At 41.5% G+C, this 14,569-nt stretch overlaps 1 protein-coding gene across 5 annotated transcripts in view; it reads right to left on the reverse strand.

The window, feature by feature from the left end:
* Positions 1 to 14,569, reverse strand: part of LOC125889475 (arf-GAP with Rho-GAP domain, ANK repeat and PH domain-containing protein 1-like) — a 69,007-nt gene that overhangs the window by 26,583 nt on the left and 27,855 nt on the right. For all 5 annotated transcript variants that reach the window (XM_049577505.1, XM_049577506.1, XM_049577503.1 and 2 more), the window contains 8 exons: positions 13,506 to 13,628; positions 13,028 to 13,097; positions 12,228 to 12,348; positions 11,876 to 12,060; positions 11,343 to 11,449; positions 10,198 to 10,397; positions 9,781 to 9,866; positions 9,058 to 9,240 (listed from right to left, as the gene is read on the reverse strand). In XM_049577505.1, coding sequence (XP_049433462.1) covers positions 9,058 to 9,240; positions 9,781 to 9,866; positions 10,198 to 10,397; positions 11,343 to 11,449; positions 11,876 to 12,060; positions 12,228 to 12,348; positions 13,028 to 13,097; positions 13,506 to 13,628 — 1,075 coding nt within the window. The remainder of the gene's footprint in view (positions 1 to 9,057; positions 9,241 to 9,780; positions 9,867 to 10,197; positions 10,398 to 11,342; positions 11,450 to 11,875; positions 12,061 to 12,227; positions 12,349 to 13,027; positions 13,098 to 13,505; positions 13,629 to 14,569) is intronic.

A 14,569-nucleotide genomic window follows, 5' to 3' on the forward strand; every position in this document is an offset into this window, starting at 1 on the left:
CATTTTATGTCTAAACCCATTACAATTTTTTGGGCCAATACCGATTTCCGATTTGCAGAGTGTTTGGATGGCCGATTCCGATTTCATTTTTTTCAAACCACTTTACAGCACAACAAGATATTGTGTGATCTTGAGATCTTTCCTTTATTAGAACATTTTAACCAAGATACAACCAGCTTTTCAATAATCATTTCAAACAAACAAACAAACAAACAAACAAAAACAGTGACACAGGTTAAGAAACATTTTCCTTTTTGCTCAAATATAACTTCAGGTACAGTATTAAAATAAATAAGTAAAAAAGGTATACATAAATAAAAACATAGATAAATAAAATAAGAATTCTTGGTGTATAGCATTTGTGGGTAATTTCTTGAATAGACAAAAGTAAAAATATCTCCTGTGAAAAATTCACACAGGTCTTTAGGCCCGCGGACACACGCCTCGTCACTTTCAAGCGGCACAGTGCAGCAGTGAGAGCTCCGCAGTTCAGTTTAACGTGGACAGTTAACAACTTTCTCTCTTTTGATGTGTGTGCGTGAATGATTAAGGCGAGAAGCCGCCCATGTTTCACTTCCTCACATTGCCCAAGCCACGAGTTGCACATGTGGGTGTGTGCGCTGCTGGATGTCAATCACGCGGTGGGGCGGAAATTTGACCGCCATTTTAAATTGGCATATTTTAGACTGATCGGCCGTCGCAGGTCATGGCCGATCACGTGAAAACCGGCCCGATTCCGAGCGCTGCCGATATATCAGGTGCAAGTCTACTAAAAATGCCGGTGACCTATTAAAAGTGGAGATATAATGCAGAACCAAACTGAAGACAAATGTAAAGAATGACCTGGAGTAATGTTAACATTATCAAGACAAGGAACAAACAGTAAATGAATAAATTACCAAACATCTGTTTAAAGATAGATACTGAAATAACCCCAACTTCCTGTAATACTTCTTATATCAAATTCACAAGCGGACAGTAATAATGAAAGATGTCCTCCAAAAGGATTCACAAGGTAAATTTATGTTCATAGCACAGCAAAACCTAACTAGCAGATTTTTACAGATATTTATGAGTGAATGGTGAATGAAAGCCCTTGACTAGTATTACCTGAGGACCTCACATGATTTAGAAATGATCCCCCCATGTCTATGTTTCATGCCGCACATTAGCCAAGTCTGTATTTTGCTCAAATTTACTGACATTATCTCCTGGATATGGTGCGCACAATCATTTGTAACTCCTCTCTACACAACACTGAAGCGCTACAAAGCACCACTGGCTGTGATGTACAGTGTTAACCTCCTTTTTCCTTTTACATGTAGGTTAAACAAACAGAATAAATTCTGCCACACATTCTCACATTATCTCTCATCATCCTTCTAGATTTCGCTCTTCTGATTTATTTGAGCTTGCCTTTTCTGCAAACGAGTTTTCATGAACCCTCTGCACCCAAAATGCGGTCTTTCAAAGTTGCAGCCTCCATGACTGTCAAAGGGAAAAGATGGAGAATAAAGGCGCGAAGAAAACAGAAAGACCAAATCACCGAGATGCTGGTATGCACAGGAGTAATATTATCATACAAATGGAAGGCAATTTGCCATGGAATTTTTTCTTGACAAACTTATGGACATGGCAGATTCACACAGGATTGAGATCGCAGACAACCTCCGTTTTTGTAAGATATTACCAGAGCACCCTGGGCAACACCAGTCCAGTGCAAAAAGGGCTAGACTTTAGTCTTTAGACTTAATTAGGAGGTATAATGGTAGTTTTGGTTTTCTAGAGTTGCGAATGTTGGGAGTTAAGATGTGATTAAAACATACTAACCACTGTCTTTTCATCTTCTTCCAATTATTTTGTTTAAATCATAAATTAAATCACTTTAACGCAAACTAACATCAGGCATGAGACAGTATTTATGAACACAGCTGAATAAATCTGCTTTTTCTTGGCAGCTACATGTAACAGATCTGCTTTCTGTTTACCTCAACTGACTCTGAATACTTGTTCTGTGTTTCAGTACAGTCGAGCTGATCACATTACAGTGCAGCAGAAAGGAAGAGAAAAGAGGAAACAAAGCAGTCTTCCCTTTTAAAACTCTGGAATAAGAGCAGATACAATAAATGAGTCACATCTGTGATCGGGGCTGAAGGGAGGAAACAAGTCCAACTGGAGTAAAGGGGAACACTGAAACGGCCAAGGTGAGAGAGTTCAAAAGATTATATTGGAGTCTGAATACCAACAAGATGAAACAACAGTAGGAAAAATACAAGAGTGCCGGTATGTTTGCAGCACCATCTTGGAAAACTGGATCAATGGTTTCCATGTGGTAGACAGAGTGCCAATCCCTGGGGTGGGTTTGATTGACATTTTGGACTCTCACCTGTTTCTGCTTAGATTTGGCTCCACACTTTCCTCTGCTGGAGACACGATGTAATGTATTTGTCCTGCATTATTACACTAATCTCTTACAGCCTTTTGCTTTATTTTCCAACAACCTCTTTTTTCACCATTGAATGAACTCAACTAGTGCTGTTTACTGGGCATTTACAGCCTCAAATTTGGTATGACCATACACTACAAATGAGTTTAGCCTGCTTTGCGTCACTGGGGCGATGAGAGAAAATGGCTGTGCATTTGTTGACCTCTATTTCATCTGCTTTAAAAGGGACAGTTTACCATAAAATAATATATATTTTTTTTCCTCTTATCTGTAGTGCTGTTTATCATTCTGGTTGTATTGGTGTGAGCTGCAGCGTGTTGGAGATATAGGCCAAAGTGGTTAGCATTGTTGCCTCACAGCTAGAGGGTTCCTGGTTCGAACCCAGAGTAGGGGAAGCCCTTCTGTGCGGAGTTTGCAGGTTCTCCATATGTCAGCGTTGGTTTTCTCCAGGTACTCCGGCTTCCTCCCACAGTCCAAAGACATGCAGGTTAACTGGTGACTCTAAATTAGCCATAGGTGTGAATGTGAGCATGAATGGTTGTCTGTCTCTATGTGTCAGCCCTGTGATAGTCCGGCGACCTATCCAGGGTGTTCCCCACCTCTCGCCCAGTGTCAGCTGGGATAGGCTCCAGCCCCCCCGGGACCCCTAACAGAATAAACTGTTACAGAAAATGAATGAATCAATGAATTAGCCGAAGATATGTCTGCCTTCTCTCCAATATGGAACTAGAAGGCACTGAGCTTGTGATGCTCCAAGCGCCAAATTAAAGTTTTATTTTTAAAGCAATGAGTTTTTTCAGGAATCATGACCTGGTTACTCAAGATAATCCACAGACCTTGTTGTGAGCAGGTTCATGTGGGAACTATTATTTCTACCAAACTACATCCCCCAACCATATCACCTTGCATGTCTTCCACAATCCACCCCACTAAAGAAAAGCAGCTAACGTTACAGCTCAGCCGGGAGGACGCCATTAATGTTCACATCTCGTGCTGTCACAAGCATGAGCCTGGCATCCATGAGAAAATGCATGCTTTCTCAAGCGCAGTGATTATATGTATTTTTGATTTTTGAGTGAACTGTTGCTTTAACCATTACGCTGACCTGACCAGCTGGTTTAGCTGTACCGATGCCACAAGCCACAAAAGTCAATACTTCAGATCAATCCCAGCAGGCTAACATTAGCCTGTGCTACACGCCAAGCTATATCATGATACACTGTAATTTGACCACATGCACACTACAGCTCAGAAACAGAAACTTAGTGCAAACAAGTACAGTGGGACACTTTGTGATGACAAATTCCTAGGCCTAATAACCGTGTGCGTGTTCCAGTAAAAATGAACAGCACCAGCCGTCTGATCTGTCCCATGTGGACATACATGTGAAAGTCATGTTGTATGTAGGTCAGCGTCCTGTAATGTATCAATAGATGACCATCCGACCAAGAGAAGTGCACCAATCAGAACAAAGTACAGTGAGGAAATGGGTGTTTGAAGACCTCACGCTCTCCAACATCTGCTGCCTATGAAACGGGGAGTAATGTAATCACACGCACACACACAAAGAAAGAGAGAAGAGAAGGGAATTCAAGAATCTTTCCCAATTTCCCCAGAGAGAGAGAGAGAGAGACAGAGAGAGGGAGAGAGATTTTATCTGGGTGTGTCTGAAATCACAGGCCTCCATCTGGCCTTCGCAGTTATATGGGACAGAATTGGAAGTGGAGGAAAAGAAAGAGATGAGAGGCACAGAAGAAAGAAAAATATTGTGAAAGCAAGATGAAAGCATTTCAGTGAGGCACATTAATCACTTGCAAACTCAACATAATACGCCCAGACCTCCTATGTACGGACACACACATGCAGCTGACCCCGCTTTGTCCATTTTAGCATTAACTGAACGTCCAAACAAAAACACACATTTATATATGTGTGAATGCACGTCCATATATTGAATCCAGATGAGAAAGAGCAGTTATCCACATATGTTCCATCATTACCTCACCGGGGACGGTATACGGAGAGAAAGGGAAATGGAGACAGAGGTGGATGTGAAAAGCCAGACAGATGAAGAAGGGGAAGAGAAGAATGAATACTGTACAGCGGGGGAAAAAGAAAAACAGTCACACACAAAGACGAAGGGTGAAAAAAAGCATTGGGAAATAAACAAGCAAGCAGATCCAATCTCCATGTGCAATTGAAAAGGATTTATGACCTAAAATGCTGCAGTGTGAATGAGGACATGAGAGGACTCGGCTGGAAAAGGGACGAAAGATGAGACAAAAGAATGAGCAACAGCAGGGAATGGACAGAAAGAAAAGGGTGAGAGAAATGGAGCTTTTCTTCTGTGGAAGCCACTTTCCAAAACCATAAAAGCACAAAAACAAGCCCATAAAGAGTTTTTACTACTGCCTCTCAGCTCGGCCTGTTTGCTATAATAAGTACCAATAACATGCTGATTGTCACCAGTATGCAGTCAACACAGACACAGCAAACACAAGCTCAAGAAGACTGGGATCACTCACTGGTTGTGGTTGTCCAGGTCGGAGAATATTCATATTCATACTCGCTGAAGCTCATAACAAAAACTGCATGTGTAATCTAGCATGGGATCATAACAGTGAATGGCATTTATAGTCTTTAGAAACTGTGTTTTAAAGGAGCCATGTGAAGGATTTCGTGGCATCTAGCAGGGAGGATTGCAGATTGCAACTTGCTGAAACTTATCACACGTGCCACACGTGAACTCCCGGTTAAGACTGCGTTAGTGTTCACTGTTCAGGAGATTTTTACTGGGAGACAAATTATCCACAGCTCTCTTCCTCTTCAAAATAAATGGACCAGGTTGTTGAAACCAGTAAAAACCTGCAACAAGCAGTTTCACATTAAAAATCAGTGTTTCTCCAACACCGTTAAGCTCATCGCAGACAGCCTCTAGACCTTAGATCTTCCTTTTTTCTGAATTTTACAGAGCCAAATTATCCGCAGAGATCTCTTCCTCTCCAAAACAAATGGATATGGTGATTTAACATGCTAAAAACACTGAATGAAGTAGTTTCACATTAAAAACCAGAGTTTGTCCGACACTGTTCGTCTCGTAACAGAAGGGCTGCTAACTACGGTGGCTGACGTAAAAACGTAAAAAAGTAAAGATGCTAATGACCCTACCTAGAGCCAGTGTTTGGCTTGGTCATTTCAGGTTACTGTAGAAACATGCCAGTGTAACATGGCTGACTACGTGGATGAGGACCCATTCCCAGTGTAGATATAAACAGCTCATTCTGAGTTACTGAAAACACACCAATTCTTATTTTCAGGGGATTTTACACTAAAGAAAACATACTTATTATATTACAATCCATTTCTGCCAATATATCCCTCTAAATCCCACACACTGGAGCTTTATCAAATGCAGCAAATATGCATGATAATAGGAGCCTTATTTGTGCCAAGTGCTCCTAACTTAGACTTGGCAAGCACACAAATGTACTCTCAAACTGCCAACACTTGCCTCTATGTCAAATAACTCAGTGTCATACTGATCATTTCTCTGTCAAACATCTTTTATGCTCCACCCAGTGCTCTTTCTTCACTCTCTCAAACCCATACAGGGAAACAGAAAAACACTTTTTAACCACTTTAAGGCTCTGAAAAAGGATAATATATTAGTAAGATATATAAATACACCTTGAAGGACGGCAGGCTAATGGCTGACTGTAACAAAAAAGAAAACCAAGTTGAGTTTCCTTTGGAAAATTGGCATTTTCTCCCTGTAATTTTAATAATCCTTCATAAAAACATCAACACTATGTTCTTCCAAGAGGATATGAAACCCAGTTAATGTATGAAAGTCTGAGGAAGACATCAGTAGTTAAGAGCTAGTTAGTACAACAGAAAGAAGAAAAGACAGAGAAGGAGCAAAGCAGGAAGAGATAGAGTGAAAGACACAATGATGACCATTAACAGAGGTGAGCCTATCATCTCCTCTCAGAGAACACATGGACACACACACACACACACACACACATATATACACAAACTCAGACAGAAAGAGCAACACACACCAAAAATGCAAAAAGGCAGTGAAACATGCCTACACACACATTAATATGCATTAACGTATCTCAGCCCACTCGCAGCAAAAATCATACACACAATAACTCTAATGTGCTCACTGACATAGATACAATACAGCAGCCCTTATAGTCTCGGGACGAAACTATGCCCCGCAAATTTGTGTTTGTTCAGTTGCACTGAGATCACATACTGTAAGAAATTCAAAGTCCATTGACACACATTCGTACAATCACACTGACCTTGTTAAAAGTCACATTCTTCACAGAGGTAATCAGAAAAAACACATATATGCAAACACATAGTATACTTTCACTACCCTCTCCTAGAGCTCACCAGCACACACAACCTCACCTGGAAGTTCCCAGTTCCCTTCAATCCCTCCTCTGTCTGAATGTCAATTGTCACTAACACTCACACTTTGCTTCAGGAAAAGTAGCAACTTAAAAAGTAAGAGAAGGAGCCAGGAGTGAGGAGATCAACTTTCTTCTGTAGTCGCAGCCAAACAATGAGGAGGGGAGGAGAGGCAGAGGCGGAGTTAGAGCACATTCCAGCTTAAGCAGTGAGTAATGATGTCACGTTCAGAAAAAAGGAAAAACAAAAGAAGAAAGGAAAAAGCCAGGACTAGATAAACAAACCTGAATGTGAGCCAGACACACTCTACTATTCACAGACCTGTTTCTCTGTCCTTTTCACACAAACACACACTCACTGCCTTACTGTCCATTTCATCATAACTGCATAGTTAACACAAAGACATTGCACAGTCTATTTCCTAAGGCACACCCAGGTTAAAAAAGGAGCCACGCAGAGCTGAAGAACTTCAAGTATTTAATTCAGGACAGAGAAGAACAGGTAGAGCAGCATCTATTTAAATGGCTGCGTTTAAAAAGACCGACGGATGTAGAAAATCAAGAGAGATCACGTTCTCTGCAGAGCCTGAGAGAGACATTAGAAACAGGAAAAGGAGATAGCAATCATGGAGGAGAACTGAATGAAGAAGGAAGGACTGGCAGCTGAACAAGTTTTAAACCAAGTCAAGCAGTGATTGGTGTGTGCATGTGTTTATGTAACAATGAAAAAAATTCCTTCATCTCCTACTGCACATCCCAAACACAGTGACTCACACACTCACACACAGACATGCCTGAACGCTCGAGGGAGGAAAAATAGAAGTCAGTCAGGTGCTGAATGTGACTCACGCACACACTCAGTGTGTCTGTGAGCAGCACACATTGTTTGCAGTAAGTGGGTTAAGCAGCTAATGAGTGACCCAGCGGGGTCTGACACACTAAGACATTTACCGCACACAGTGGAGCACGGCGAGGACACAATATAAAGCCCCCAACTCAAGTCTTTGGAAACTATTCGCAAGTGTCCTGATTCTTACTGACCAACTGTATCGCGTTAGCAGGGCAAAAGTATGTGCTTTCTCAGCTACCCTATACGCTGTTAGTCCATCCTTATTGGGCTGTTATCTACAGGTAATTCCTAACTTCAGTGTCATGTCTACACAGAGGTCACTGCTGACTCTTACACCACTAGTATGAAACACCTGTGACTCAGACACGCGCCAGGAATTCACAACAGCTAGTTCGAAACAAATAAAACATCACTTGAATTACTAATTAATCTAGTTTGACTATGAATGTCAGATTACTGCAGTTGGCAGACTGTGCTGTAAATGCTGGACTTAATCAGGGATTCAGCCAGCATTTGCAAGCAAGGAAACCTGCGTTACACTTCAGCTGCAGTGAGTTCAAATCAGTCCCTTGAATGCCCCACTTTGGGGTGAAGCAACACATGAAGCATGAATCAGCAAGCTGGTAATGGAGAAAAACATCAAGCACTCTAAGAGTTAACGGTAGTCTGGCTACTTTATTGTCACTGACTGGAAAAATGTGAGCCAACATACTTGCTATTTAAGACTTGAGCTTATAAATCCTCTCCCTCAGTGCAATGTTAGACTCTAAAATGTGTATTTACACAGAGGAACTTCTTTTTATGTTCTTTTGAGGTGTTTTTACGGTAAGAGTCTGTTTTGTTGTCTCTGTCCGTCAATCAAACTATCAAACAGGTCGGTACAAGAGCGGCCTGGTCACTTCTTTATTCTTGGAATCTTAGTCATGGTCTGAGTAGGAGGCATGTATATGTACAGTGTATGGTGTGTGTGTGTATATGTCCATGCAAAATCCAGTCACAACTAAGCCTGTGACCCTCTATGAGAAATATGCACGCTGCTGCCGGGAAGAATCTTAAAGGAGGCCCTATATAGTGAGGAAAAGGGAGTGGCCACTACTACATCCAGATGTGATGTGTGTCAGACAGCGAATAAATGAATGGAGTCACAATTTAGTCATAGCGGACTGCTAAACCAACCATCTCTGTTGTCTCTAAATCTCCCCTCTCTTTCTCAACTGTCAACTGACACACTCTAACTCATTTCTTATTCTAACCACAGAAATGTAGTGTATATATTCAAAGTCAAGAGTAACACAGACAAAAGAAAAACAACCAAATAGATGAATTTAACTCACATTGTTGAGCTCCTTCTGGTTTCCGTAAAGAGGGTGGTACTTCCTGTACTTGCCCTGCCGGTATTTGTTGGTGATGAAGCGCCGTCTCTCTTCGCTGCAGCTTGAGGGTGTCAAAGCTTCACTCGGTGGGACATTAGCTGCCCAGAAACTGTTTACCCGTTTGTTGCCCAGCACAATGAACACCTGCACAACAGGTAGGATTTAGGAGAGGTATATCCACATTAAAACAAAAGTAGGAGGGGGCGCCCACTAGCTCATCTGGTAGGGCAGACACCCCACTTATAAAGGCTTTGTCTTTGCCACAGCGGCCCTGGAGCACTGCAGATGCAGACTGCAACACACGCCTCACTGTTCACACTATCGCCCAGGAGAGAGTAGTCTGAATGGGCGGGATGCGTGTGAGCCTGTGATGTGTTTGTGAGTCTGTTTTGTTTTTCATTTTGTGGCTGTGACAGGGAAAGAACCATAAGGGGAGAGCAAGAGAACTGAAACACAACAAGCGAGTCTCATGCCTGTGGCTTGAAAAAAAAATGAATGTCACAATGAATACTTGCTGTTCGCAGTATAGTCATTTAATACATCTTAGATAGAAAGAAACTTGACACTGTAAGCTTCAAAAAGATTAACTGCAGGGCTATTGTATTAGACTGGCTTACAAGTGTACCTAATAAACTGCTACCTCAGTATAAATGAGTGTGTGTGTGTGTGTGTGTGTGTGTGTACCTGTATGAGCTCCTCTGTCCAGACTTTCCTGTCCATCTTCAGACTACGAACCTTTGAGATGCTCGGACCCAGCCCTCTGTGCTCTCCTAGAACAGACACACACACATTTTGAAGACAAAGTACATACAGACTATGTAACAGTTCTGTGAAAGTCTAATGCAACAACTCCAATGAGAGTTTTTACACCAAGATAATTGATATTTGTTATATTATTGCCACACACAGCAGAAAAAGTATGTATTTAGATAACTCCAAACACATTTCGAAGACATGTTTAAAAATGAAGCTACTCAAAAACATGCTGACAATAATGTCAAAACTCAGCAACAGCAAATATTCACATTGACAGTTGTGCACTGATGCACATGCCACACATGAACACAAAAATACACACAATTCCAAAACCCACACACAAACCTGCACATCGTTTGCAGACCACCACGCACAAGTTGATGGCAGCCCATTCCGGCTTGGGAGCTTCACAGTCGGCACAGAAACTGTTGCTAGGCTCCACCCAGATCCGCTCTGCCACCTCTCTATTCGACAACGCCTCACCTATCGCATCCCGCATGGCGTCCACCCACTGCTCTCGCAGCTGCTCTGACTCTGCGATGAAACTGCGGACAGAGACAAACACACGGCCGAGCATTAAAGCCGACATGATGGTGGCGACAACAATTACCAAGTGACAGAAATGAGAAAGCCTGTGTCTGCCCTGTGTGTGTGAGTGTGTCCTTATACTCATGAGCCCTCTGAGGACTGATTCCTATTCTGCTTCTGTTTTGCTAAATATACTTGGGTCAGAGTCAAAGAATGGAAACTATACAAACACACACACACAGATTTGTGGCTTGACGCAGACTCGCATGTCTGGATCCTTCCTCTTCTCATCTGTCTAACTACACATCGGTCTCTGTCCTTAAATACACATACACACACTTCTCAAACAACTAGACTTGCACAAATGCACACTTAGACAGAGACACAGACTGACTCACAGTCAAATTCTTATACAAATACACAAGCCTTTTCAGATTTCCCCATCCTGTCAAGCTGAGCCCTCGCACTGCAGGCTGTGCACTGTCAGCCAAAAGACCACACACACCAGACCAACACAAACACTTGTGCACACACATCTCCCTCACTCTTCTTCACACACAAACACACACAAATGCACACACACACTCATACAAAGGGCTTTTCACATTCTCCAAAAATGTCCAGCTGAGGACTCTGAGGATAGCTGGACGGTGGGAGTTCTCAGTAAAACAACATGATCTAATTTCCCGGAAGTATCCTGGCACCAAGACCAACAGAGCTGTTGGCTTACAAAGAAGAATGATTACCACTGCACTTAAATCCTTATGGGAAAACATAAATCAATTTGAGATGAGAAAAGTAATAATCCATCAGACTATGTACGGAAATTCAGAGAAGACATATACACAAAGTAATACATCCAGGTCGAGAGTTTAAATTTACTGTATTCTAAACATGGCAGAGAGAGTCAGTAAGTGTGTGTGTGTGTGTGTGTGTGTTGCATTTCTGTGTACATGCAGTACCTGAATATACGGTAAGGTGTGGTGAGATCAAAGCCACGACGATCTGTCTCTTTAATATTTCCTACGTTCATCTCAATGGATGTGATGCCCACTCCTATACGATAGTCCTGGAAATAACAAAAATAAATTAAAAAAACAAGATGTTTTTGGGTCAGTTGCTCAACTTTTTGTTTAAAATTGCTGTTTTACACTAACTTTACTGTTTCATTTAACAAGGCTGAAAGAATCTCTGCTAGTTTATCTACAACTTTAACCTTAAATTTAGACAATGATGTCAGTTGATGATGAATTCGATAACCTTAAACACTGTTAAATTGGAAATGTGAAGAGAAAGCCTATGAGAGCCCTGTCATCAATTTCATCTGTGGTTTTCTGCAAAGATCATAGATCAGCAGATGTGTGTTAATCACTTAAAAGAACCCAATTTAATACTGAGATTTCTTCTATATAGTATTTTTCAAAATAAGGACGACACTACTATCACATGATCTGTACACACTGCTCATCTCTGCAGTCACACAGACGGTCCTTACCTCCATGTTTTTGTAGAGGAAGACTTTATCTGAGGCAACAACAGTATAAAGTTTGGAGCGTAACCCTCTGAGCTCCAAATAGCCCTGATGGTCGGGGGTCATAGGTGAGCCAGGGTTCATGGTGCTGCGTCGATGACGCCCCCTGGTGCAGTCCTGCAGCACATCCACCCAGTCGTTCCTCTCCGCTGGATGATTGTAAAAACATATGCATGAATGCACACACAAATATATGTGAACCAAGATAGAAGCATATCTGTGCATGCATGCGACATATGCACATGACATCTTACAGATGGTTATATGTATTATTTTTTTGAGTGAAAACACAGATGACCAGATGGATCGGACAGACCTTCACTTTCAGCCCTGAAGATGAATGTTCGGTTGTTTGTGACGACCTCAAACTTCAGCTCTCCCACGCTGGTCACATTAGTGATGAAGCCAGTGGAAATGATCCCCTTAGAATACACCTCCTACAACACGCCCCACACACACACACACACACACACACACACACACACACACAGCAACAACTACTCTGTTAAACAGATCCACATCTAACATGGCATCACAGCAGGAAGTGTGTGGGTGAGTGTGTGTTCATGTTTGCATGTGCGTGAGTTGGAAATATAGTCTAAATGTATCAGTGTGTCTGATGGGAAATCCACACGGAAAGTGCTTTTTGAAACATTTATGACATCCGCTACTTGACAGTCTCACAGAACAGATAACACTTCCATCTTGTCAAATACTTCAATCCACAACGGCTCCGAGACGCATTCATGTGAAGCATGTCACCACAGGACTCCACATTTTTTTGTCTTGTTTGGCGTGCTTCATGCAATGTTATATGCACAGGCAGCTGTTTAAATCACACAGATCTCCTGCTGCTTGTATGTTATATCTGTAGTTACAGGTCACAGCCACTAGTTTTGCTCCGAGCTTTATGTTTTCACTACATGTATACACCCCCTGCATGTGACAGACAGCCAGGGACAATCGAGTCCAATTGAGCTCAGTTGAAAACTATTTCATCCAGAGGTCTCTGCTGCCAGTCAGCGTGGTGACAGTTTGGCAGGCTGCTGTGGTGCTGACATCTGGCTCTGACTAATGTGATGATGTGATGGAGTTACTGTACATGTCTGTTGTTACCTTTTCATTGTTAAAGTATCTCAGGTAGTCAACATCCAGCTTGACCCATCGTCTCTGGTAATAAAGGGCCCTGTCAACAAGAACACAGACATATTTTAAACAGCGTGAAGTACAAACTCATTTACTGTAAAAAGGAACTAGGAAAGAGGTGTTGCATGATTAAACTCTGAAACATTCTGAAGTGTTTTAGCAACTGTTTTATCACTGTATCACTGTAATTATTAATACTCCTTGTAAAGCACATAAAACCAACCAAACCATGTTAAAAGTAATTTTGTGAGTAACAGAATGAGAGGCATGAAAGTATAAACATAGTGAGAACATAACTTGTTATTTTGTATTAATGTCATGTTTAAAGTGTGATTAAGATAGTGCTAATGTCATGAACACAGCAGATATCTGGGGGTAGAGTTTCTGTGGTTGACGCCTTTATCTCAGTACAACCTTAGCTTGTGTGTGCTTGTGTTGTCAGTCCTACCCCTGAGGTGGATTCTTGTCCAGCCAGCCCATCTTGATGACAGCAGTAAGCTGAGGGCTGGTGTCCTTCGTGGCTTGAGCCAGGTAAACACTGTCAGTGCCTTCATCGTGCCATAGGCTATGACTTTAGATGGACAGAAATAAGCACACACACACACACACACACACACACACACTGTAATTAAATCACATTAACAGAAAGAACCCTGAAATTAATGTTGGTACAATCTTGCATACTTTTTCTAAACAAATAAATCTATCAGTTATTGTAATATACTACTCATTAACTGAACTTATCAGCAACGAAACCTACACATGTATATTTTGTGTATCCATGGAAACCAAGGTCATTGCCTAGAGGTTTTTTATCCAACTGGTGGCTATGTTGATAACCATATGAGACAAGAGGGCATTTGCTGACTAGATTTACAATCAAGCAGTCAATACATTATTTCTGAACTTTTACAGGTGATTCAGTTTCTAAAGGTAGAAGCTACTTTTAAAAGTTTCAGCCTGATTAGTTATTCAAAATCACTTAAACCAGCTGCGTAGTCTTGTCATAAACCTCGCCAACAATCTAAAGTTGAAGCTCCAGTCAGTGACTTAAAATTAACTTTCTAAACCTCTTGCACACTTGCCTCTATATGGCGGTCTTGTTTTACTGACTGACAAGTATGCTGATGCAGATACTGAATAAAGGGGCATTGCTATTCAAAATAAGATTTTACTAAGGTCAGATTTGTGCTTTGTGAACTTACAACTACTACAAAGCTTGGAAAGCTGAGTAAGCCAATCATTTACTGTAAGAGATCACAGTATTTATACAACAGCCAGTTTTATCTAAGTAAGCTAAATGGACAAAAATCATGTTAATCAAAAAAAGAAAAAGAAAAAAATACAGCAGTAAAACATTTTGAAGGAGGTATGTACCATTTCTACTGAATAAACCAGGAAGGCTGTAGCAACATAGGCTCAACCTGAACCTGACTTTAAGAATTACAGAGTTATAGGCACACTTGCGCTGAGTTTGTCAGGGTTTACAGTCGTCATGCTCCGAAATCAGTG

This window comes from Epinephelus fuscoguttatus, linkage group LG5, assembly GCF_011397635.1.
Source record: "Epinephelus fuscoguttatus linkage group LG5, E.fuscoguttatus.final_Chr_v1".
Classification (NCBI taxonomy): domain Eukaryota; kingdom Metazoa; phylum Chordata; class Actinopteri; order Perciformes; family Serranidae; genus Epinephelus; species Epinephelus fuscoguttatus.